A 27,839-nucleotide genomic window follows, 5' to 3' on the forward strand; every position below is an offset into this window, starting at 1 on the left:
TATTGTCATTTTCAGTTCCTTTTATTTTATACGCTAACATAAATTGATCATCTTAATTCGTTCATTTGACAAGCAATATTCCACGCAGGTCTGCCAGAGGTAATGCTATAATGGAGGTGAGAGAATGGTCACAGAATTATAAATAAACAATACTTACCTTGATTTTGAACAATACTGACCTTGATTCACTGTTTTTTGTGCCGACATATGCCATCAGGCGGTATTTCATGTCCTGCCATCCACTAGGGCGTGGTGTGAGAATAAAATAGTGTGCCGAGTGCAGCGAGGAACCGTGCCCGAAGCAGCGCGAGTGAAGTGAGCGATGCCAGGGGCTGCGGTTGACTTCCAACTGTGTCCATGTCGACTGTGTTGACATTCGGGGAAAAAAACAGTGAAAAAAACCCATGTCAACCTAACCCATGTCGACCTAGCGCATATGTCGACCTAAACCCATGTCGAACTTGTCCCATGTCGACCTAGACACCTGTCAACCTTGACCCATGTCGACCGACAACCCTGTCGACCTTACCACCTGTCGAGCCAACGGTGTCGACCTAATGACTGTCTACCTAACTGGTCGATAAAACGATCCACACCCGCACTATGCCATGCGTTCCATGGCCCGGTCCATGACTATTAACCAGTAGCATAACTACAGTATGCTGTGTACTGTATTCAATGATTGCTGTCCTTGGTCCTGAAACCACAGGATAGTCTGCGATTGATCTAAGTACTGTGCTGGTGCGACTATGAGAAAAACAGTGGTGTGAGGGGTTGATGCACATCTCAGTCCAGCACTGAACTGGTTAAAGCTGTTTGTCCCTAAATCCATAAAAGTTTGCTTATCTGGGCCAGCAATTCTCAGGGGAGAACTTGCAGTGCATGAGTGGGAGGAATGTGTAATGCTTGTGAGTGTACAGGTCAGCAGTGGTGGGTGACAAGTCATTGGCACTGGCAATGCTCCGTTAACTGATTCAGACAAGGATCAAAGTGAATCTAGGCGAGGACAGAAACACCAAGAAATGCGTTTATCTTGCTGGGGAAACAAGCCAACCAGGGCTCCATATCTAGACAATATTACAGAGGTAGGGAGGAGGTCTCCGGGAGAGGGGAGAGGAAGACAATTTCAGCTACAGCTTTAATTTCAGTGCTTGTGCTTGGAAAGAATTGATTTTTTTTTTTTTTGCAGAATACGGTATACTGTATCTCATCTGTGTATTTGTTTGCAATTAAAATAACATGGGAGAAGTGGGGAGGGCGTAGAGATTGATGTCGGGTAGAGTCTGCATTGCTGTGATGACATTGAATCATCAAATCAGAGGATGCTGTTACCTAGAGTCACATAAAGGCACTTGGTATGTATATATATAGATTATGTGTGTGTAGTAAGTCCTCAGGTATGGGAACTGCAAGAATCATTAATGAGGGTCTTTAATGATGCACCAGACTAGGTTAACCAAGACCACTGCGTGAAAGCCTGCCAAGGTATCTTGTCCCTTGTCTATAAGCTAAGCTCTCCTATGAGATGACACTATGAGTGAGCACAAGTGTGACAATCAGTAGGGAACTGTTCTTTGCAGTCTTCAGAGCTAGTGTTGTCAGTGACTTGCAGCTTTAAGTCAGATGGTGGGAGTGCGCCTGCTCCCTTACATATGTATGAAGCGGATCATACTCCCCCACATCCAGTCTGCCAGAGACAGGCTCAGAGGAGGAACATTGAGCTGCTGCAGAGACCTGACAGCTGAGAGCTTAACACATCTCTGGGGTATCAATACAGCAAGAGCCAGGGGCTATCCACTGTGCCCCCATCCCTACTCACATATTAATGAAGCCAGGAGCAGAGTGCTTGTAATTTGGACTCATGCCAGGGGTCTGCTTGGACCTGGAAGATATAGATTTCAGTCATCTGCACCCAGCAGATTGTAAAGGCTGATGTGAGAGGTGCTATGCTCTGTTGCAACAAGCTGGATTATGCGTATCATCACCATGAATATTATCTGATGCAGGCAATCTTGGCAGGATTAATTCGGTGCTGGGATAACCAGGATCTGCAAGAATGAAGAGGTCCTGGTCATTATCATGTTTGAAAGACTTAGCCGCTTCTCTGAGGACCCCCTAAGCATCTAGACGTCCTGCTCACACTCTTCTCAGATTGGTACCTCCTCCCTTACGCCCCCGTGTGTTGTGTAGGCTAAGAGTGTAATTCTTGACCTGATACCAGCAGTATATCTACAGCACATCCTATCTGTTATCAAGAGCAACAATGCACCCTGGTCAATATCTTCTCTAAAACAAACAACTGCAAAATATTGGGACATTTTCCTCTGTAGACCAAGCTTAGAACATGACCAACTTCGGAGGACCATGCTATGACCACCACGGCCTTCTTTGCAAGAACCAAACTCTGACCACTGTCTTCTGAGGATCAAATTTAGTTCATTCATAAGTATCTTATACTGATTTCCAGTTCATCCAGACCAACCTCACATATAGTACCAACATCTTCTCCTTTACTCTATGGTGGAACCTTACTCAGCTTCTTCATCCTCCTCAATTTAACTTTACAACCTATTCACCTTTTGTTCAAGACCTACTGTATCTAACACACTGACCACCTCCTTCTCCAGACCAACCTCATGCCACCTCCCAGAACCTCTGTAGCTCACGAGTGGCATTAGGAAAAGACTTGAGCGGTCCAGTGGATTTTGTTCAGCTGCTGGTTTAAATGACCTTACTTAATATCCATGGTGATGATGCAAAACGACGTGATCTAGTGAGAAGTGGTCCCCAAACTGCAATCAGCACTAAAGTGCTTTTGAAGATGAGACCACGGGATCTCTTCCTGGGGCAATGAGCTGACATGCCATCCTCCTGGGGATCCTGATACAAACCAGATACCCAAAATGTGAGCGGTCAAGTCCACACATCAGGTACAAGAGCATGTGTCTATTGTGATAAATGGTACACATATTCAGATAAGCCTAAAACAGCACCGTAGAATCATAAAATAATGTTTTTGTTTTTTCATTATATAAAGATCTTTACTTATATTGCCTATTATTCATTTTTACTGGGATGCACAGTATTTATAGATCTGTGCTTATCTGCTGCAGTCCAACTTCCTTCAAGTCTTATCTTATCTGCTTGCAGACAGATGCAAGTACAGTGTTTACTACTGTACCAAAAATTTTATTACCATGTTAATGCTGGATTGTATTTAATACACTGTTATGGCAGCACTTAAGTGACCGTGCAGTAGGGGCCAGGTTGGTGAATCATACATTATTGTAAAACCTATATATTTATCTTGATTCTAAATGGTTTTGTAATGTTTTTACTAAAGTGCTATTCTGTTCTATATAATGCTTATGTATAAACGTGTAGATCACCCTGCCACATTGAATGCTCTTCTCTCATCCAACCCCTCCAGCCATTCCTCCGGGAAGAGAGAGATCATCTGTTATTAGCAGGGTTAACATTGCGTTTGATAATGTTGGATGTCTGTCCTTAGACAGCCTTTGACCTAACAAGGGGTATGGAAAATCAGTCCCAGTAGATCCTTCCAGAATGCCCACAACTGCCGTAGATCCAGAAGTTGTCTATCTATGAAACAGTACATTCCTGAGGTGAGACTTAGACAATACACAAGAGCAATCACGATCCTTAAAAAGAAAGCTTCAGCCAACCAGCTATGGCATATATCAGTGATTCCTAAATTCGGTTCGAAGACCCCTAAGAGTTCATGTTTTCTAAATGTGACACTTGGTGATGCACAGTGACCTGGAAATCATGAACTGATAGGGGTCCCTGAGGACCAAGCTTGGAAAACACTGGAATACAGTATGCGTATAAATAAACAAAAAATAAGACTCCATCCGTTTTTATTTTTGAAAAGTGGTTATCCAATACAATATATATACACATAACTCATATATAATAATATAATAATAATGCATAATATCTATATTGCACAATGCGCCTGAGAGCTTGCAAAGGATAAACATGTATTTTACTGTTGTCCATAATCATTTTTGCCAGCAGGGGCAACGTTCCATGGACGTGGTGTATTTAATATTAACTCATTTGGGCAAGCAGCTTTTATCCATGCATAATAAATACGGATATGCTGAGAAATAAGATTATTTGCTCGGAATGACAAATTCCAAATGGTTGTTAGGATGTATAGAAAAATATGCATAAAATATGTATATGCTCTGCATTACTAATTCAAGAACGTATTTATTCATGCAAATTAACATTAGTCATTATCCTGGTACGGAGAAACGTTTTAAAGAATAATGTCAACTGCAATTTAAATCTCTGTGTAGCATCTCTCCCAACCTGTCACTCTCCTCCGGTACCCTGATTGATGCCCGATTCTACTGCAAGAAAAGGAAATAGTAGTTTAATACTCCAGCTCCCTGACACCTCTTGTGAGGAGAGTACTAATTGGACAACTGCCCAGCCTCCCACTCAGTGCTTTTAACACTGGACTAGGCTGAGGTTTGGAATCACTTGAATTAAAAACTTCTCCTTTTTCTTCCAGACAGGGAAATCGACTTATGAATAGGTGCCAGGAGCAAGCAGTCCTGTATTGTACAAATAACTGATGGCCTTCTGTACAGATAAGACAGTGGTCTCCATTCTGATTGGTCCAAATACACTAAGCTTTAAAAAGTGATAACGTGGAGAGTGATAAAATACCAGCCAATCAGCTCTTAACTGCCATGCTACAGGCTGGGTTTAAAAATCTTAGGAGCTGATTGGCTGGTTGTTTATCACTTTCCACTTTATCCCTTATTACATTAGTACAGTACTTATCATGGTTTAATCCAGAGTTCACAAACCATTATAGTCCAAGTGTTGAGGATATCCATGCTTGAGAACAGGAAACTTAATTAGTACTTCAGTTAATTTGATATAGCCCTCTAGGCTCAAGTGAGAACATCCTTAAAACCTGGACTGCAGTGGCAACGTTTAGAAAAAAAATGCTTTAATCTGTATTGATTGAAGATACCTTTTGCTGGAAGAGATGGTGAAATGCATTATGTGCTGCTATGTAATTAGACTATTGCAATGCAATGTATACAATATGCAATATATAGAAATATATTACATTTTGTAGCATACCTTCCATTTGCTGGAAGGGATGACCACAAATGCTAAATATTTCTCTAATTGAGAATACCATGTTGCACTGCAGGTGAGGCAAATATAACAGGTAGAGAGATTTAGATTTGGGACTGGTAAAATCAAACCGAAATCTAAATTGCAGTGTAAAAGTAAAGCAACCAGTATTTACCCTGCTCAGAAACAAATAACACCCAAATCTAATGTTGCATCTGCCTCACCTGCAGTGCAGCATGTTTTTCCCAATTTGAGAAAGAGTTTGCATTTGTGATCCACTCTGAATCAGGCCCATAGGCCATAGTAGTGGGTTCAGTGGGCTGAATATTTTACATATAGTAGTTTGCACTTACTGACAAAACAGAGAATCCTTCATTGTTTAAGTCAGTACTTAATAGGAATCATAATTTTTTTGTTCAGTAAATTGACTTTGAAGGTATTAAATCCACATCTACTAGGGCGATTGAATGAAACAGGGCCACATTGAGTAATCCTTCAGAAAATGAGTTTGTGTAACACTGAACTCCGGTCTAGTAGAGAATTGGGGATTATTTGTGTTTACAATGAAACCTACTTTAAATTCATTAATGAATTAGGATTATTGAACTGAAAAGACATGAAAAGGCCTGATTGAGATCAGGCTGGTGAGTTCTCATTCAGAGGGTTGAAAACAGTTTGCAGCATAGACTTGTAACTTACATAAATAGCTGAAATCACACTAAATAAAAAAACAATTATAGCAATATCAATACCAATATCATTGTTCCCAATATTTTTAGGATGGAAATATTGGGAACAATGTATTTGATCAGGATGTGAAAATCGTGCCTATCCTTCGGTTGTTGTTGTTGCCCTGTGTGAGCACAGATCCTATAAGCCTGGAATAAGGGCCCAGCAACCCCCAGCTGTTCTCCCTTTTCTCTTTGCCCCCGGGAAGGAGACGTATCTGATGACATCTCATACACTGCTCCTCTCTGGCTGCCGGATTGCATTGTCCTCCCTGACAGGGGATAATAAAGCACCATTATCTAGAATAGAAATCCTGCACAATATGTTCCCTTCTCTTGGAGATAAAAAAATGATATGTTCTCTCTCACTTTTATCCATTCTTCCACCAATCCCATCTCATCTCAGTGTTGCCGTGATACCTGTAAGCCTTCAATGTATCCCTTTCTCACTCATTACACAGCTCTCACTTACAGTATACCACCTGTAGCCAAGCTTCACTCATCTGTGGGAAATTGATGTTATCTCTCTCCGTTCCCTCAGAGCTTCTGTGTTGCTGTTTTCTCAGCCCTATCTCTTCCCTTCTACCTACTCTCTTTCGCTGTGTCTCAGATATCCCCCATTCCACTATCCTATGTATGTCTGGATCTTTTTTTCTCTCCTTTCTCCGATTATGTTTCTCTTCCCTCCTTTCTGTCACTCTCGCTCCTGCTCGGTCTCTTTAATCCATCTTGTATCTCCTTCTTCCCTCCTTCCTAGCGAGAGATAATGTACCGACCAACCAGCTCATGTCATTTTGCAAATCCAGACAGAAACATTGCAGTTAGGAGATGAGGAGTAGATGTATGAAGCAGTGATTAGGGAGAAGTAGACCATGGCAACCAATCAGCACTGATGTAACATCTATATTTTGTTTAATTATACAGAGCAGCTGATTGGCTGCCATGGGCCACTTCTTCTCCCTTATTACTGCTTCACACATCTACCACAGTGTTTGAAAAATGACAGTAGTAGCTGATTAGTTGATACTTTGGGCCAGATGTAGTATCAAGCTTCAAAAAGTGATAAAATGGAGAGTGATAAACAGCCAGCCAATCAGCTCCTAGCTGCCATGTTACAGGCTGGGTTTGAAAAATGACAGGTAGCAGCTGATTGGCTGGTTGTTTATCACTCTCCATTTTATCACTTCTAACAGCTTGATACATATGGCCGTTTATCTCTCTCCATTTCTATATCTCCACCTTTTGATAAATATCCGCCATTATTATTTCTCTCTCCAGGGTAAACTTCCTAAAGCTTCTAAAAATTAAAAGAGGTGAAATTGTCCATAGCAACCAATATGATCATTTCTATCATTTTCTAAAATGCAATAGAGAAATGATAACTAGAATTTGATTGGTTGCTATTGACAACATCTCCACTTTTCTCTTTTCAGAGCTTTAGTAAATTAAGTCATCCAGCTCACTCTTTCTCTGTTCTCTCTCTTCCTCTCCCTCGATCGTACTCTCTTCATTCTGCTCACAGGACAGTGGGGATTATTCTGGTTCACTCCTTCTGGCAAATTCCTTCTTAAATGGACAAAACCATGTGCAGTGCAGGTGGGGTAGAGGTAACGTGCAGAGAGAATTAGATTTGGGTGAGTTATTTTGTTTCTGTGCAGGGTAAATACTGACTGCTTTATTTTTACACTGCAATATAGATCTTACTTTGAAGTAAAACCCCACCCAAATCTAACTCTCTCTGCACAAGTTACATCTGCCCCACCTGCAGTGGACATGGTTTTGCCCATCTAAGAAGGAATTTGTCAGAAAGAGTGAACCAGAATAACCCCCAGTGTTGTTCCTTTCTCTCGTGTGCCTTCTCCTTTCTCTCCTCTCTTTTGCATCTTTCCTTCCTCGGCCGCCGTCCCTCACGCCTTCCTTTGCTGGCCAATGTCACATGAGGGGATTGGATGCTTCCTGGCACAGAACAGTCAGTCTCTCTCCTTGGCTGAATGTTGGTGACTCCCCCAGGCCCACTGCTAGATTAGATCTGGCACTCAGTGACATGAAGGGTCGGCCTATGCTGGAGTGACACCAGACTAAAATTATTCAAATTAATTAGAGCCGGCAGTCCCTCATTTTGCAGACATTAATCAGCTGACCTTATTATTATTTTTATATTAAAAGGAAGCACTGTAACTGGCATGACGCAATCACAAAATGCAAATAGATGTAGATATTCCTATTAATGTTGTTTTAATGCAGTTGTTTCTCCATTCTAAGGGCAGTATTCAATGATAAAGTTCTCCGTGCATGGAGAGCGTTTTATTTCGCTCTCCATGCACTCTCCGTGTTCCGGAGGGCTCTCTGCCACTCCTGCTCCCTCTATTCAATGTGGCTGATGCTCTCCGCCACTCGCGGCGAGTCTTAACCCCTGCAGGGAGCAGGGAGCTTTCAGGGAGCCGGAAGCAGTCAGAGAGATTAAAGTCTCCCTGGCTGCTCCAGAGGACTGTGGAGGGGAGGGGGGCTCTCCAGGACCCAGGCTGCACCCCCCTATAGCCAGCGGGGGACCCAGTATTCACTGCACCCGTTTGTGCATAGTTACGTTCGGGTGCAGTGAATATATGAATATCTAATGAGCGGCTCCGGCGCCCCCTGCTGGCTGCACTGTGTTAAAAAAAAAATATATATATTTTTTTTTAAATTAAATATATATTCATGTGCTGTAAGCACATGAATAAAAATAACATGCCCCTTCACAGAAAAAAAAACCTGATTTTTTTACACCAAAATTTAAGAAAAAAACCTTTTAGTTTAAAAGTTTACATTCCAGCTCTCCATCAAAAGAGAATTGCTACACGGAGAGATACGGAGAACATCACTTAGAAAGACGGAGAACATTTCACATTGAATAGGGTTGCTCGCTTTTGGAGAGCAAAATGCTCCGTCCAAGGCGAACAAAGCACAAGTTCTCCAAAAAACACGGAGAACTTTTCTCATTGAATACTGCCCTAAAACACGAACAGTGAATATACAACGTGTGTACATAATTGGCAATCTTCGCCACCGCCGACATAAGCAGCATTGGGTACCCGGCGGGTTACTGCTATCGGCAAGTACATACACACTTGCCTGCACACCATTGTTTTATTATCACCTAAATGTACTAAAGGGCAATTCGCGAACAATTGGTAAAATTCACCTCATCTCATTTTTGTAGTATACATACATGTAATGGGAAATGCAATCTGGCTGGATTTAGTGAACACTGGAAGGAGCCCTGTGACAATAATGATATCTTCAGAGAGCGTTATTTTCAGTCCCCTCCTGTTCTATGACTCCGGTCATCTGATCCCCAGCTTCCTGCTCTGTGACCCCTGTGAGTTCTGCTGTAAACTTACAGAGCTGGAAGCCAGCGATCAAATGACCTGGGTTATTTGAGCTCAATGGGTCACGACCTCTGGGTGAGTGTGATGTATTTTTTCAAAAAATTCAGTGAGAAGGCTGCGGAGCGGATTTGCAGGGACAGAGCTTTCTTGAAAGCTCTCTGTATACAATAGTTAATACATCCATGCAATGTATTTACAATAATTATCACATTGCGAGACTTTACCACATGCCATCCGCATCTGAAATGTAGATTATTATCCTTTTTTATGATAAATATACCCCTAAGGCTACTGAAAGTTAAATGGAAAAAAGTCTGGAGTCAGTACAACACATTTTATTTATTTGCTCATCCAACGCTGAATGAAGCATTTCCACTTAATGAAGCATTTTCAGTATTAAGGAAATGGTCTTAGCCGTTTCCTATGCTTTTTTCTTATTGTACCTCTCCTCATACTTGCAGACTTTCAGCTGCCATTAGGGGGCGCGAAAGGAGCCATACATCATCAAGCCCCACCCCCATTGCAAAAAAATCCTGCTATCCTCGGGTGTACATGGAGGGGGCGGAGCTAAAATGATGTAAATTGTAAATTAATGTAAATAGCATCATTTTAGCCCCTCCCCCTCCACATACAACCGCAAATTGTGGGTTTTTACCGGCAGGGAAGGAAGATGTGGGGGAGGCCGGAGGCATGTGGGGGCATGCGGCAGGGGGGGGGGGGGTGCAGTGATGGGGATCAGTGTTCCTCTCCTCCTTCTTGCATTTGGTGCATTCAGGTCTCTTTTATTAAGTATCCCATTTCCTCTCTCTCTCTCTCTCTCTCTCTTATAAATGTACTAAGATGGGAGTTGTATTGAAGATAACGATGTTGCCCATAGCAACCAATCAGATTTCACTTATCTATTTAGCACCTTCTTGAAAATAATAGATCAAAACTGATTGGTTGCTACGGGCAACATGCCATCTTCAACAGAACTCCCTTGTTAGTAAATTTAACCCCCCCCCCTCTCCCTTATAATAGCTTTCTCTTCCATGCACCCCCACATCCCCCCTCTCTCTAATAGACATCTCAGACTTCTGCTCTTCCACTCTCCTCGCTCCCTGGGATTCTGTCTATCACTGTCTCCCTCCGCCCTCGTTCTCGTCTTCCCTCTATCACCGCTCACCTCTCCCTCCCTCTTCCAGCCATTAGCTGGCTCCGGGCGGAGGAAATTGAGCCATAACTATAAACTCTTCATATTGAATCATGTATTTTGCCCACAGATAATTTGCTCGTTAGCCTCTCATTAAAGGCTTGTTCTAACTGGCAGAATTAGGGTATGCCACATTGGGTTTATAAGGTTAGCCAAATAAAAAAAAAGAGTTTTTGTGACAATTGGTGTTGATGCCGCACAATATTCATTTAGTTAATGGTCACAGAGTCGTTGCAGAATATTTGCGCAGACACAGGCAAAAAAAAAGAAGAAAAATTACAAAGAAAAATCAATGTATTGGTTTTTTTTCCACGAGCTGCTAATTGTGTGTCAGGATTACGCTCGTTACTGTATGGCTCAGTCACATGTTGTCTGGGAGGACACTGACAGTTTTTACTGTTTCTTCCATCAAAGCGTTGGTGACTGTAATGGGAAGGAGAAGCACCCCCTGGGGGCGTAGCAATATACTAGGTGCTCTAGGAATCATATGGGAATCCGGGGGAGAGCTCTCAGTCTGCGTTCGGATCACAGTCCCTAGCTGCGGAGTCCAGTTGGTGCCTGAGCTGCAGGCTGAGAGTGCTGTACCTGTGTCATATCGAAAAATATATAATTACTGTAACAGGGAAAACAACAGAAACATACTAGAACAGGGGTGGCCAACCGGTCAGAGGTAACGAGCCAAAAAATATCTGTAGTCAAGCTAAAGAGCCAACAACATGTGCGTGGCGAAGGCACACATGCCAAAAAAAGGGGCATGGTCTATTTGGACCCCTTGGGTGGTGTGATACACATATGCCTCCAATAGTGCAGTGCCATATATACATATGCCCCCAATAGTGAAAGATACACATATGCTCCCACGATGCCAGAAAGCTGGTATGCCCCCACAGTGCCACAAACTGCTATGCCCCCACAGTGCTAATTTCCCAGCAGCAGCACTCACCGTTGTTGCTGCTGCTGCCGGGCGGGGAGAGGACAGTCTGTCATCTCCCTGCAGTCCTATAATGTTGCTGAGGGGAGGAGAGCACAGCACACCGCGGGTCTCCTTCCCCCCTCACTGTGACTGGGCTGTCCACCAATCAAAGCTTGCAGGCCGGCTCCTGATTGGCTGCCGGCCCACGAGTTCTGATTGGCGGATGGCCTAGTCACAAGGATGCACAGTGAGGGGTAGGAGAGATGAGCGATGCTCACTCTCCTCCCCTCAGAGGGAGAAGGGAACCAGCAGCGGGTAATGGAGGGATGGGGGACTGGGATGGACGGTGGGCGGTGGGCAGCTGAGTGGGAGCAGGAGCCACACTTTAACAGGGGGAGAGCCGCATGTGGCTCAAGAGCCTCAGGTTGGCCACCCCTGTAGTAGAAGGTTAATATTAGTCTATGTGGTAGATAATTTAGTCTGCGAGCTCCACTAGGGCAGAGACTTCTGGCACAGCGTATGCGATTTCAAGCTGTCACAAGGTTGCTGTGGGCAACATGTGTAAGGGGCTGTACTTTTGTGGGAATTGTGTATAAGCAACGCTACTGTGCATATATGTATACAGAGTACTACTGTGCAGCGTAACACGAAAAAGTGAGTAAGGGCACTACATGTGGTATAATGTGAATGAGATTGTGCTACTGTGTAAAATAATTTAAATTGGGGGTACAATTGTAGGACCACTGTGCCTTCATAAAGAATGGGATGTAGGCCATAAACTTATAGTTTGCAGGGGGTGCCAAAAACCCTGGCACTGGCCCAAGTTCGCCTAATTTTGGGGGGGGGGGGGGGGGGGGTTGATGGCAGGAGAAAGGAGTTCCACCACCTCTCCGTGACCACTTTAAGCCCTGATTACTTGTAATGCAATACATACTTGCCTACGCTCCTGGAATGGCCGGAAGGGTTCCGCAAATTGGGTCCCCCTCCCGCCCCCCCGGGAGGGTGGGCAAGTCTCCCGCATCACTGCCACAGACCCCGCTCCCCCTTGTATAAAATCTAAATTTTTGTGGGTCCGTGGGGAGGGGGCGTGGCTAAAATGATGCAATTTGCATTCCTGTGCATCATTTTATCCCCTCCCCCAATCTGCGGACCCGCAAATTAATGCTGCTGGCTGTCATGGGGGCGGGGCTTGGTGACATCAGCCTCATCCCGCACCCCTTTCACTCCTCTCCGGGCTATAAATAGTAGGCAGGTATGACGCAATATGAGCCTGATTCAACATAATTCGGAAGGGTCTGAATTTGGCCCCCTTACGATGGTGAGGAGTTTGCGCATGCACATTTCTGTGCATGTGCAAACCCTGGCACCAAACGGCTTTGGCGAGTCACACACTTGCCGGGCCCTTCGTTGCGAGGAGGGAGGGCCAGGGGTGGAAGGGGCGGAAATGGCGCTGGACCATGGGAACACAGGTGGGCCGATGCCTGCTGGGAGGTGGGCGGCTGACATCACAGGATGTCAGTGCCCCATCTTTGGCGGACACCGATGGAAGGCAGGAGAAATCACTCGATGGTTGGCGAATGATTTCTACATGCGAGCGCACCTCCCCTTCTGGCAGCTGGCGGGGCTGGTGGTTGGCGATCCGATCGCCAGCCCCCAGATGGAAGAGAGCGGCTCCATTGGTGCACAGGTGCTGTGCACCGGGGCCTGTGAGAACTAAGGGGCTCACTGCATACTTGCCTACATTTTTTCACTCCACTCCGGGAGAAGCCCGGAGAGGAGACCAGATACTACGAGTCAGGGGGGCGGGAGGAGGCTAACATCACCAAGCACCACCCTCAATTTGCAGATCTGTGTTTTGGGGGAGGGGCTAATGACGCAAAATGGCACGCATTGCATCGTTTTAGCAACGCCCACTCCCCATGGACCCGTAGACTTTAATTCTGTGGGGAAGTGGGGTGCGGGAGAGGGGGAGTGCAGGGATGATGCGGGACACTTGCCCATGCAGGGACGATGCGGGACTCAAAGCTCATTAAATGCTGTAGAGCCACAAGTTGAGAAAGGTTTATACATTTTCCTTTGCATATTCTATATCACACTAATAACTGTTTTTCTAAAGAAGAAAGAGAAAAATGCCTGCGTCTATTGTTTCACTTGTATCTCAGCCACCTGGAGTTTTTGGAAAGACTACAAATCCCTTGTTCTAAAGAGAGAGTTTCGTCTTTGAATTGTAATGTAGAGATAAAAATGTGAAATATGAAATACTAGCCTCAAGCTTATCATCTAAACATGGACACTAACTTCAGCCCAAATCCCTAAATCTATATACCAACATCCACTTTTGATCTTAGACCTAGCCCAAGGTCTCATCAAAGGATGACTATAAATATCTTTCAAGCTCTAAAATTGTCCGGAGTCCATGCTAGACCTCTGATCAATCTTCTTCTCAAATTCCACATTGCTGGCTGTAAATCTGTTTGAAGCTCCGGAATTGTCCAGAGTCCTATAAATCATTCAAGCAGCTATCTGTATTCCATACTACTGACTATAAATCTATCTGAAGTTCTGTCTGAATCCTAGATGTCTACACTTTATCCTGCTGGAAGTCTAACTCTGGTCCCTTACAAAGTCATTTGTACTAGTGAAAATATTTTTGCTGTCTCAACACAAAGGCAATTTTTGGTGAGTGTATAGACACGCCCACTGGCAATGACTCAGTTTCACCGCTTATTATTGTTATTTACTAAAATGCAGCCAACGGGTGCAGATTTTGGACAAACAACGATCTTCTAAGACACCGGTCCTTGACTTCAATCACTTTGCAAATAAATATTCTATGCAACTTCCATCCATTGTAGGATCATTGCAGCACATCCGCAAGGCAACTTACTGTAGAAGCATGTGCAGACCACCGGTAATCACTGATCTGTAATTTCGGGTTTCCCTACATCTCCGAATCTGGCCCTCAATCAGAATGTCCCCTAATGTATTTAAAAGAATGTTAAGGGCCCAATAATGTTATATCTGACCTAGATGCTATCATATTTTACTTATTTATTTTTACAAGTGGTGGCTCATTACCTGTCTGGCTGGGGGGTCTGCAGCTTGTCCTCCCGGTGATTGATGGCTGACATTGCTGGAAGGTGGAACTTAGATCCAGTGGCAGTGGTTGTGAAGCTTAGGTCCAGGGGTGGGGCTTAACTCCTGCATTATTACGCCTGACATTGCAAGGGAGTGGCTTCCCTTGACAAGCAATTTCTATGCTATCACAGGAGAACTGGCAGTCCCCGGGGAACAAAACACCTTCCCTGGGAGTGCCAGTCTGGCTGTGATCAGCAGGGACTCTTTCTAAGAGAAGTCCCTACGAGTGCTAGGCAGTCCCTTTGTATGGCATATTTTACTTGGGGTGGACTGTAGTCCCCTAGGTAAAATTCATCACTGTTTATTACCATTTATTATATTGGGCTAGAATATTCTGTTGTGCTTTACAATTGAGAACAAGTCATAATATAATAAGATTGGGTGTCAAAGGTCAGACAAAGAGGTAAGAAGGCCCTGCCCGTGTTCTTGCAGTCTAGAACATATAAAATTGATACATGAGGTTAAGTGCTACATATTTCATATGGAGTAAGATAGAAATAGGGCAAATGTGCTTGGTGTGAACTGTAGAAGAGATGTAATTCAGTACAAGAGAATAAGGAGATTACTGTTTTTTGAGGGAATATTATCAGGTTGGAAGGCTAGTATGTGCAACTGAAGAGAAGTCTAGTAACCATGGGGGTTATTCTAGTTCACTCTTTCTGACAAATTCCTTCTTAGATGGACAAAACCATGTGCACTGCAGGTGGGGCAGATGTTACTTGTACAGAGAGAATTAGATTTGGGTGGGGTTTTACTTCAAAGCGAGATCTATATTGCAGTGTAAAAATAAAGCAGCCAGTATTTATCCTGCACAGAAACAAAATAACTGACCCAAATCTAATTCTCTCTGCACATTCTACATCTGCCCCCTGCAGTGCACATGGTTTTCTCCATCTAAGAAGTATTTTGTTAGAAAGAGTGAACTAGAATAAGGCCCCATGAGTGGCAGCAGGTCATGAGTGTGGCTGAGAGACGCAGGGCTGAAGGCTTAAGTTGGGAGATATTTGGACACAGGCGCAGAGATGTATGTTGGTGCATTTTTGTTTAAGTCCTTGTATGTAAGTAGAAGCATTTCCTATTGGATTTGGGAAGATACAGGCAACCACTGTGACGACTGACAGATCGGAGACGCAGGATAAAAACATTCTTAAGGGAAAATCAGTCTAACCACAAAATCGTTTGTAAGGTTAAAGCCTGGCAAAGACACCAATGCAGTGATCAATGCCGGAGATAATGAGCGCATCAGTTAAAGGTTTTACAGTGTCTTGTGCAAGATATGCGCAGGTCCTGACAATCCTGTGTCTCAGATGGAACAATAAGGCCGTTCTAAGATATTTATGTGAATGAAACAGTACAGAGACTATGGCTGTGAATTTGGGCTTGTACTCCTAAGGCTAACGCTGCCATTACAGTGTCTCGCATAGTCTAGAATCTAATGCTTCATAATATAGTTTCAGAGGCACATCAGTGTTGCTGTGTAATAGTCTACACTCTACAACAATACCGACCCAAGGAACATCCGCCATCATGGGATTGCAAAGCTTTCACACAACAGGTACTGTTCACGGGACAGAGGTGCATGCAGTGCAGGTATTTGCAATTTCCTGCACTGCTCATGCACAAAAGACTAAAGGGTGAATTTACAAAGATGAGAATTCTATTGAAGATGCGAAGTTGCTATGGGTAACCAACCAGATTTATTTATTTACAGTGTCTTATATAGCGCAGCAGATTCTGTTGCGCTTTACAATAGTAGACAGTGATAAGACAAACTGGGTAACAACAGACAGACTTGGAGGTAGGAGGGCCCTGCTGCAAGCTTACAATGTATAGGGTTATAGGGGGGAAACACAAGGACAGGCACCAGTAATAGCATAGCAGTTACAAGTCCAGAAAGGAAGCTATATAATACATATATGCCTCGGAGGGTTATGCGTGTAGAACTTAAATATGATAGGCTTGCCTGAAGAGGTGAGTTTTCAGGGAACGCTTGAAAGTTTGGAGACTGGTGGAGAGTATTATTGGGCGTGGAAGGGCATTCCATAGGATGGGAGCAGCCCGATGAAAGTCCTGTAATAGTGAATGGGAGCTAGTGATTAATAGCTTTATATGCAAGTAGAAGTGTTTTATATTGAATACGGTAATATACAGGCAACCAATGGTGGGACTGGCAGAGCGGATCAGCAGACGATGGGGGAGATTCTCTAAGCTAAAAATGCGGTAAAAACCCCGTTATCTGGGTTTTTACCGCATTTTGGGATGCTGTAAGCATCCCCCGCCGGGTTACCGTGGCGGGGGGCATCGCCAGAAAAATCTGGGGCTGCCCCAAAGAAACCAACGGGCTTCTACCTCATCCCACAGCCGCCCCGCAACGACCCCCCGCCGCCCCGCATCGCGCCCCCCCCCCCTCCCCTCTCACCTGTGTCCGGGCAGCACAGAGCTGTGCTGCCCGGACCTGTGACCTCCTCCCTGCACTGATACTCTTCCAGGTGCAGGGAGGAGGAGAGCCCGGCACAGCAGCAGCAGCGCCGGGTGTGGGAGGGAGCCGCCGGGACCTGCTGGGACCGGGCGACTCTCACCGTAAAGGACAGCTCTTAACGCAAGAGCTCCAAGAGCGTCTTGCAAGGAAGATCAGCCTAGCAGCAGCATTTAGAATGGATTGTAGTGGTGAGAGTCTGTTCTTGGGAAGACCAGTTAGGAGACTATTGCAATAATCTATGCGGGATATAATGAGTGCATGGATAAGAGATCTAGTAGTGTCTTGTGTGAGAAACGGTCGTATTTTGGATATGTTTTTTAGATGCATGATGTAACATTATTTGGAGACAGATTGAATGTGGGGAAGAAAGGACAGTTCAGAGTCGAGGATGACCCCTAAGCAACGAGCTTGTGGTGGGGTAGGGTAGATTGTCGAGTTGTCAACAGCGATGGAGATTTCAGGATGGTAACTGTTCTTAGTTACCATCCTGATATCTCCATCGCTGTTGACAACTCGACAATGTACCCTACCCCACAGATTCTATCTATTAACTTCTGGAAGGTCCTAAATAAATAAGAAGTAAAATCTGATTGGTTGCACAGAGCAACTTTGCATCTTCAATAGAATGCTCAACCAGCGCTGGGAATTGCCAGATTCCCTAAGCTAGCGGTAGCCAGCGGACAGCCGCTCCAGCTAACAGGGACTCATGAGAGTCTCACACGCACGCACCGTCAACACGGCGGCGGGGAGCACTTTCCCTGCCCGTCTCCACTTCAGGGAGATAAGCAGGGATAGGGGGGAGCTGGGGGCAGCTGCTGGATAGTAATCGATGGGCAATAGCCATGTGTGGGGCTGCGCATCGCTATCACTATGGCCCCTACACACAGAGCGATGTAGGGGCATTTTTTAAGTGATCTAGTGAGACTGCTTAGAAAATGCCCTGAAATCATGACATGTGTAGGCCCCATAACCCCAAAAACAAGGTCGATCTGCCATCAAATCACAGACCATTTAGAATGTCACAGATTTTTGCTTTTGATTAGTATGTCACGGGTTAATTGGTCTCATAGTAGCAGTGGCTCTTACCTCTTTGGAGGAGGGGCTGCAGCGGTGCCACCCCCTCTGCTGCCACTTTCTGTGCACCGCTCTGAATCCCGACCCTGTCGCAGGATTGGTGCATGCATTGTAGCCTCTTCAGTACTGTCCTCTATGGGCTGCTTCAGAAGCAGTCCATTGTAGCAATATCGTCCTCGGTTCTGCGCTTGCATGCGCAGAACCCGTTTTTATGGGATGCTGCCGCTAGCAGCCCATGGCGGCATCCAGGAGGGAGGGAATACCTCCCAATAGGACTGCCTTGGGTGACTGGCAGGTCGGACTTCGTCGCAGTGAAGCCAGTGCAGTCTCACATACTGCATCTCACAGACTGCAGTGGCGGATTTTACCCGAGGGGGGTGGGGGGGGGGCGGTGCCTGTAGCCCATAGGTAAAACCCACCACTGTAGAGTAGTGTTAGTGGTTAATGTTGTTAGAAAGCCTCCATTATTATCATATTAGTGTATTAGTGTATAGTTAGCGCTCCACCTGACTTGGCTCTATTGACAACATATTATTTATCCATGTACAGTAAATGAGATCTGCCTTTATTCGTCTGCCTTCTGTTTTTGCTCTTTGCTATATTAAGCAATGAGTCATTTTTCAGACTGCAGCTGTAATAGGCGGATTGTGTGTGGAATTGTATTAGCTGTCCAGGAGCGCTCCTATTTTTCTCTGCTTCATTTTTAGAGAACCCTACACAGGAGACAGGTCTGCATGAGGAGTCTATGGGGGAAATTACGTTTACTTTTAAAATGAAATGAGGTGATATTGCCCATAGCAGCCAATCAGATTCTGTCTATCATTTTCTAAGAAGCAATAGAGAATTGATAGACAGAATCTGATTGGTTGCTATGGGCAACAGTAACTATTTTCATATTTAGAAGCTTTTAGTGAATTTCACCCTATGTTTGTCCAATAGTGGAGTAATCAGATCCACCAGAGTACCTGAGCAGTGGAGTAATTTCCGGACCGCCAGGGGCCTCCTTCTCCCCGCGGCCTTCACAGCGACCAGTGAGTCCTTGCTCACTTAGCGGGATGTATTAAAACACATTGCCACCCTTCGCCGACTGTCCACCACGATGCCAGCACATATGTACTATCATATGCGGCTGGCATCGCGATGCGGTGACGGAGCCCCCCTGCGATACCTGTACTCTGGTGTGCGGGGGGTCTCCGTCACCTCCCTGCCACCCAGCTCTCCCCTCACGCCGGGGACAGCCAGAGGCGTAGGGAGGGCGGAGCCACCGGAGCTCATGCTCCGGGCGCAGATTGGTGGAATGGCGCCACCGGCCCACCCTCCCTCCGCAAATCATCCATGGAAGTATATGCAGATTCCTGTCCTGACCTACACTAACGTAACGGCGGCAGCGTGTGCCGGCGCCTGCCTCCTGCTGCTGCTGCTCTGTCCGGCTTCCGGGCAGCGCAGAGGAGGATTTCTGCTGCCGCTCCGTCAGTGTTGTAAGTCAGCTTACCGCTAGCTGGCAGCTGACTCCTGATGCTGTTAGCCGCGTGGTTGGAGCTGCTGCCATTCGGGCAGGGGCTGTCTCCTCTCCTGTCACTGCCGCTGGTAGGTACCACACTGCTGATGGTATGAGAGCCCTGACACTGTTGCCGGTGCTACAGTGCTTCTGACAGGCACTGCATTGTGAACTCAGGGCAAATCATGTCGCTGCCACCTGCTGCTGCTTGGTGGGGCGGAATATGCTGTCACTGCCGTCAGGGCTGGAAGACTCCACGCTGCTGCCGGCCTGGGGGGGCTGTCACTGTGTCCGGTGCTAAAGTGTCCTCGGCAGGAACCGCGCTGCTGGTCGGGCGGTTTCTGCCTTGGTTTGCGGCGTACCCGCTTCTCTCAGCCTGGCAGAAGTGTAAAGAATCGCGGCTGGCGAGGGGCCCCAGGGTATACTTGCTCCCTGAGCCAGAATTGTGAAGGACCAAAAGTAACCCCTCTGGGCTTAGTGCCCAGGTGGCAGGAGCCTCCATTGCCTCCCAGAGTTCCGCCACAGTGTCTTATATAGTGCAGCAGATTCCGTTACAGTGTCTTATATAGCGCAGCGGATTCCGTTACAGTGTCTTATATAGCGCAGCAGATTCCGTTACAGTGTCTTATATAGCGCAGCGGATTCCGTTACAGTGTCTTATATAGCGCAGCAGATTCCGTTACAGTGTCTTATATAGCGCAGCGGATTCCGTTACAGTGTCTTATATAGCGCAGCAGATTCCGTTACAGTGTCTTATATAGCGCAGCAGATTCCGTTACAGTGTCTTATATAGCGCAGCAGATTCCGTTACAGTGTCTTATATAGCGCAGCGGATTCCGTTACAGTGTCTTATATAGCGCAGCAGATTCCGTTACAGTGTCTTATATAGCGCAGCGGATTCCGTTACAGTGTCTTATATAGCGCAGCAGATTCCGTTACAGTGTCTTATATAGCGCAGCAGATTCCGTTACAGTGTCTTATATAGCGCAGCGGATTCCGTTACAGTGTCTTATATAGCGCAGCAGATTCCGTTACAGTGTCTTATATAGCGCAGCAGATTCCGTTACAGTGTCTTATATAGTGCAGCAGATTCCGTTACAGTGTCTTATATAGCGCAGCAAAATCCGTTACAGTGTCTTATATAGCGCAGCAGATTCAGTTACAGTGTCTTATATAGCGCAGCAGGTTCCGTTACAGTATCTTATATAGCGCTGCAGATTCTGTTAATGTCTTATATAGTGCAGTAGATTCCGTTACAGTGTCTTATATATTTCAAATGTAACATGCCAACACATGTTAGCCACGCCCCCAATTCATTACCGGGAGGAGGGGGGGGGGGCGCGAAATATGCCCTTGCTCCGGGCACCATGGCACCTAGCTACACCGCTGGGGACAGCTAAGCAGGCTGACCCCGGCGCCTCATCCTCCCCCCTGCAGCCGGAAGGATGTCCGTCTGCTTCACTAGGGGGAGGAGGGGTTTACCTTCCGGGGTCCAGTAGGACCCTTCAGGAAGGTAAGCCAGAGGGGGGGTCGGCGGAGGCGGCGGGTGGCGAAAAGAAGCCCATAGGCTTCTATAGGGTATCGCCACCCAAAGATGGCGGTACCCTTCAATGCGGTATCGGTTTTGATACATTGGAAAATGCGGTAAAACCGGGGTTTTACCGCATTTTCAGTTTGATACATGTCGCCCTTAGAGCTGCGAGCAAGGGAAAGAAAATCATTCAATGATGAATGATTTACCCCCTTTCGGCATGGCTGTGAATGTGTTTGCAGCCGTGCACAGGGGCAGGGAAGAGTGAGAGGGCGGCGATTCAGCAGGGCGGTGGTAACCTGCTTGCTTAGCTCCGAACACTCCCAGTTAAGTGAGCATGTCCGAATCGGGCCCATTGTGTTGCCCATTTTGAGAACAAATTTGTCTTGCGATGGGGTCTGAATTAGGCTCATATTTATGAGGTTGAATGTTTTGGGTACATGTGTCTATATCTGATAGAGACATTTAAGTTGGTCTAATTAAAAAAAAGTTTTTTTCTACATAAAGGCGGTGATTCTGGTTGACATGCAAAGCTGCGAAATTCGCAGCTTTGTGTGTCATATATGCGCCGCTTGCACGAACGCCCACCGCGCTCGCACGCCGAATATCACTCACACATACAACCATCAACTAATTTTGCAGGCGCTCGCAGATCTAATACACCTCTCTGGTGCATTAAATCTGCGGGCGCCCTGTACGGGAAGCGAGCGGGCATCTTACATCCGCTGGCGCAACCCCTCGCCACCGCCCCATGCCCCTTGTCTGCACTGCTGGGTGCAAACAGGACGGCCAATAATTAATTGGCCGTGCCCGCTCGCACCAGGCATCTGCACGTGCGCATACATGTAAATGTACATGCGCAGTCGCAAACCATCGCTCCACTATGCGAAGGCGCAGAGAGCGTATGGATTAGAATAGGGTCCTAAATGTAAATACTAGCAAGCAGTGTCATTTTGTATAGACCAAGGCTTAGTTTATATACATATGGGAGAAACTATATTCCTATGTACAGTAGCTTTTCTATGTAAGACTGTAGTCAGTTGTATACAGATACAAATGTACTAATTCCTATGCGATTTGTTCTCCACAGCTCCTAAATCATGAAGGTGGTCATCCTCTGGATTACCGCACTCATCTTGGGTGTAGCAGCTGCACAGATGTGCCCCAAAAGATGTTTTTGCCAGAATCTTGCTCCTTCGTTGGCAATCCTGTGCGCCAAAACTGGACTCCTGTTTGTACCTTCAGTAATAGACCGGCGGACAGTGGAGCTGAGACTCACTGACAACTTCATAACAGTAATTCGCAGAAAAGACTTCACCAACATGACCCGACTTCTTCACCTCACGCTGTCTAGAAACACCATCAGCCACATCACACCTTTCACCTTTGCCGACCTTCGTGTTTTACGGGCCCTACACCTGGACAACAACCGTATACTTTCCATGGGAGATGAGCAGCTTAGAGGACTTCTGAATTTAAGACATCTTATCCTGAGCAACAACCAACTCAACAACATCACTCCAGGTTCGTTCCAGGATTTTGTGGGAACCTTGGAAGATCTAGACCTCTCTTACAACAATTTGGTTCAAGTTCCGTGGCAGACCATCTCAAAATTGACCAATGTAAATTCTCTGAGCCTTGATCACAACCTGATTGACTTTGTGCCTGGAGGTGTCTTCACTAACCTTCACAAACTGGCCAGGCTGGACATGACATCAAACAAACTGAAGACTATTCCACCAGACCCTTTATTCCTACGCATCCCAGTCTATGCCAAGTCCAAAGGGTCGCCCCTCTCATCTCTTGTCCTGGGGTTTGGGGGAAATCCTTTGCACTGCAATTGTGAGCTGCTGTGGCTCAGGCGGTTGACTAGGGAGGATGATTTAGAAACCTGTGCATCGCCCACTAATCTTTTAGGGAAATATTTCTGGAGTATAGCAGAAGAAGAATTCATGTGTGACCCCCCTGTGGTCACCCACTACTCTTCTCACCACCGGGTTATGGAGGGAGAGGCGGTTGTCCTGAAATGCAAAGCTGTTGGTGACCCAGAGCCTTCCATTCACTGGGTGTCCCCGGAGGGTAAAGTTGTTTCAAATTCCTCCCGAGCTGTCTCCTATGAGAATGGGACACTTGAGATTTCCATCACTACCATCAGAGACAGTGGCTTGTTTACTTGCATTGCCTCAAATACTGCTGGTGATGCCACAGAATTTGTAGCTTTGACAGTGAGCCCCCTACCCCACCCAGCCAATGCCAGTCAACGGGGCCATAGACCAGATAAAGGACCTTCGGACATCCTCACACAAGCAAAGGCCGGGGCTTCCAATAATGACTCTATCAGCCACCCAGAGCGAAAGGTGATCACGGCAGAGCTCAGTCACAAGTCAGCGCTCATACAGTGGTTTTTAGATCTGAACATACCTGGGATTCGGATGTACCAAATCCAGTACAACAGCTCCACAGATGACAGTCTAATATACAGGTGGGTTCGGTTGTAGAGGACCAAAGAGGCTGTGCATTGCTGTACAGTTGTGTTTGTTCAAAATACATGAGACTAAACGTGGTCGTCCACCTTCCAATGTCTTCGCTTGTAGGTATCCTCATATATTGCTTCATATTCCTGGCTTCTGTCTGTTCCTTTCAGCCAAGTGTTTTATCACTAGTAAGTGTTGAACCCATTGTATACCAGCTCATTATTATATTAAGAGCATTTGTGGGAGGTAATGGGGCATCAGAAATACAGGTGTGTCACAACAGGCAACAACAGCATCCTTGTGCGCAGTTTCACCAACCCTGGTGCCTTCATTGTGACTGCAAATCTGAGTAACAATAGGGTAGACCAGGGATAGCCAAACTGGTCCTCAATATCTACCCACACTTTATGTTTTCCAGAACACCTTGGACCTATAGAATGTGTTGGTTAGGAATGAATGCCGCACATGTTTGAAAAGGAGACTGTTAGTAATGACTGCACCTGTGCACCAGCTAGGGGGTCTGGAAGTGTGACAGTTAGTAATGACTACAGCTGTGCACCAGCTAGGGAGTCTGGGGAATGTGACAGTTAGTAATGACTACAGCTGTGCACCAGCTAGGTGGTCTGGGAATGTGACAATAAGTAATGACTACAGCTGTGCACCAGCTAAGTGGTCTGAGAAATGTGACAGTTAGTAATGACTACAGCTGTGCACCAGCTAGGGAGTCTGGGAAATTTGCCAGTTAGTAATGACTACAGCTGTGCACCAGCTAGGTGGTCTGGGGAATGTGACAATAAGTAATGACTACAGCTGTGCACCAGCTAGGTGATCATGGAAATGTGACAGTTAGTAATGACTACAGTTGCGCACCAGCTAGGGAGTCTGGGGAATGTGACAGTTAGTAATGACTACAGCTGTGCACCAGCTAGGGAGTCTGGGAAATGTGACAGTTAGTAATGACTAAGAATACTTGCCTAATTCCTGGAATGGGAGGGAGGGCAAATCGGGTCTCCCATCCGACCCCCCGGGAAGGTGAGCAAGTCTCTCACATTTTCCCCACAGCCCCTGCTTCCCCCTTTCCGCAGTATAAAACTAAGAATTTTGCGTGGAGGGGCTAAAATGACGCGATTTGCGTCATTTTGTGTCATTTTAGCCCCTCCCCCCATCCACGGACCCGCAAATAGATGCAGCTGTCTGTGATGGGGGCGGGGCTTGGTGATGTCAGCCTCACCCCCAAAACAAAGCCTCTTCCCGCCCCCCTTTCACTCCTCTCTGGGCTTCTCCCAAAGAGGAGTTTAAAAAAGTCGGCAGGTGTGGACTACAGCTGTGCACCAGCTAGGGGGCCTGGAAATGTGACAGTTGGTGCCCATCAGTGGAGTAACTATAATACAGCAGCCCCCGCGCTGGCTTGGAGGAGCCGGGGTCTGCGGGGTGCCCTAAAAATACCTTGGTCCTGATGGTATATGCTGGCAGCATCGGGACATCAGCAGAGAATGTGACGCTGGGAGAGCGCCTCCCTGCTGCTGCACCACCACATCCGTGAGAGTAGCGCCTGGCGCCAGGGTCACTCTGCCTCCTCCCTCTCTGCAAGCTGCCTTCTTCCCCCTATGTCCTCATCTCCCAGTGCGGCGGCGGGTTCTCCACAGTGACCGGCAGCAGCAGCACTTCACTGCCAGCGCCGGCCGGAGACCGCTGCATGGACATCTCCCTGCATGCCTCCAACAGCAGGCAACACGCACACACTAAGGTGAACGGGGATGGGGGCAGTTGTGAGGGAAGGAATGAGGGGTGGTGAAGCCCTGAAGCAGCCCTCTGTGCACCTGTGACATAGTGGGAACTCGACATCTGGGGGTCTGTGCATAAAGCATGCTGTGCTGCAAGGGATAGAAGGAGAACAGGCAGGCTGTGCTGCTAAAACTAATCCCCCCCCCCTCCTGCAGCCTAACCCTAAGTAGGTAAAACATTTTCATAATTAAATGTTGGAGGTGGAGGGGGGGCACCAGACACTTTTTTGGCTGGGTGGTGCAAAATTTCAAGTTACGCCACTGGTGCCCATACACGGTGCGATGATCGCACCCGTTATGGGCTGGATCGCATCGAAATACATGCGTCTTGCATGCGATTTGCGTGCAATGTGATCCAAAGGCAGCACATACTTTTTGTACTGTGCGATGAGATACCCGCGGTAGCGTGCATCGCATCGCACTGTGCTATTGCAACATGTATGGGCACCATTAGTAATGACTACAGCTGTACACCATCTAGGGGGCCTGGAAATGTGACAGTAATGACCAGTGTACTAGCTAAAGTAGGTAGTGTGGAAATGTAACAGTTGGTAATGACTACACATGTGCATCAGCTCAGTGGTCTGGAAAAAGTGTTGGTAGATCTTGGCCAACCCTGGAGTAGACCAATGGAGCGGATGATACTAAAATAATGTGAAAAGATTTCTCGTAGTAGGCAATGCAATTTGTACACATTTACTAAGGGGAATAGTGTAAAAGTACCGGGGGACAGGGGCAGATCCAGGATAAAATAACAGGGGGGGGCACCATGATAAAAGAGGGTTTAGGTGGGGGAGGGGCGGTGTTAGTGGTTCCAGTGTACATGCTAAGAGACCAGCAGAGAGAGGGTGGGAATGGGATTAAAAATAGGCCCTGGCATTTAAAGTATGCAGGCCCACCATGGCGACAAAAGTGAAGGATGTAATTGTGCGCACGCCGAAGGCGCGCTCTGGAAAAGGGTGTGTGGCCACTCAACAGGGGGCGTGTCCTTGAGTGTAGTGTACAACACTATATACAACTTCTACACATTATGCAACAAAATACTAGACCCTTACACATGATGCCAAATGGAATGAGCCAAAATTCACATAATGCCACATGGATTGTGTCAAAATTCACATAATGCCACACGGATTGTGCCAAAATTGACATAATAACACATGGATTGAGCCAAAATTCACATAATGCCAAATAGATTGAGCCAAAATTCACATAATGCCACACGGATTGAGCCAAAATGCACATAATGCCACATGGATTATGTCAAAATTCACATAATGCCACACGGATTGAGACAAAATTCACATAATGCCACATGAATTGAGCCAAAATTCACATAATGCCACACAGATTAAGCCAAAATTCACAATACGCTTCATAAACAGGGACATTTTTCACCAAATGCGCGCATTAAACATTTACACCATAATGTCCATTTACACGTTAAGTCACACGCCAATATGTCCATTATGTATTATGCCAAACCCCATAATGCCTATTAAAAATTAGGTAATTATGTAATATCTGGACTACCGTTTTTCTTATGAGACCGCATCCCCTCGCGGGGCTCGCTGCGCTCACCACGCTTCGGGCACGGTGGCTCGCTGCGCTCGCCACACTATATAAAATCAACTCCATGCGTAGTTGGATAGTAGGGGTATGAAAAAATGGGGTGCATTTAACATGGGAGTCCAGATAATACATAAGTACCAAAAATTATGCTACATAAGTGCTTCTTATCTACATGCTCATTGCCAAGGGTTCCATACTCATTGCCAGAGGTTACATGCTCGTTGCAATGTGGGATTACATGCTCATTGCCAAGGGGGAATACATGCTCGCGGTAAATGGGGGACAGCCGCCGCCAGGCAGAAGTGATAGCCACTGACAGTGGCAGAGCCTGGCTGTATTCAGAGCACTGCAGGTCCCGGCTATTTGAAATAATACCCCTTTCACACCAGAAAATGCATTCCCAGGTTGGCCCCTTTTACACCAGCCTAGTCCCTGCATTTTCTGGTGTGAGGGGGAGAGAAAACCACCCCTCCCCCATTTAACCAGTTATCTCATTTAACCGGTTATATCTTCGGAATCAACTGACCCATTTACATGAGACAAGTATCATATTGAAGAACTTTTGAGTGGGCTTTGAATGATTTTGGTCCAGTGAAACTGGAACGTTTGGTTCCAGAGTAATCTGCCCTCAAAGAACATGAACAGCCATGAAATTACATTTCAAAAATAAAAAAATCAGTTTACACACAATATCTCTGGAACCGATTGACCGATATGGACCAGCCTGGTATCATATTGAAGGCCCAGCGATTGAATTGAATAAGATCAACCACAAGCTTCTGTGATGCCAGGGGGGGAACTGGCAGCCGTCGGAACCGGGTGGGGGTCGGAATTGATGGGTCCCATATTATCCTATGGGGAAAAAAGTTACAGATTTACCAGGCTATATCTCCGGTTCCCGGGGGGCTAGAGACACGGGGCTGGGCTCGTTGGAAAGCCCTGGTCCTCAGCTACAAAATGA

At 46.2% G+C, this 27,839-nt stretch overlaps 1 protein-coding gene across 4 annotated transcripts in view; it reads left to right on the plus strand.

Annotated features, from left to right (window-relative positions):
* The window catches only part of LOC146036124 (leucine-rich repeat and fibronectin type III domain-containing protein 1-like protein), a 133,686-nt gene that overhangs the window by 82,789 nt on the left and 23,058 nt on the right, over nucleotides 1-27,839 (plus strand). Inside the window, exons 1-2 of one of the 4 annotated variants that reach the window (XM_083159952.1) lie at nucleotides 1,624-2,930; nucleotides 22,139-23,530. In XM_083159952.1, the coding sequence (XP_083016078.1) occupies nucleotides 22,149-23,530 (1,382 nt within the window). In that variant the 5' untranslated portion in view covers nucleotides 1,624-2,930; nucleotides 22,139-22,148. Of the gene's footprint in view, nucleotides 1-1,623; nucleotides 2,931-3,462; nucleotides 3,627-19,461; nucleotides 19,607-22,138; nucleotides 23,531-27,839 lie in introns of those variants that run through there. The other 3 variants (XM_083159955.1, XM_083159954.1, XM_083159953.1) reach the window with 3 other exon arrangements.

This window comes from Crinia signifera, chromosome 9 (genome assembly GCF_055691185.1).
Source record: "Crinia signifera chromosome 9, ASM5569118v1, whole genome shotgun sequence".
Classification (NCBI taxonomy): Eukaryota; Metazoa; Chordata; class Amphibia; order Anura; family Myobatrachidae; genus Crinia; species Crinia signifera.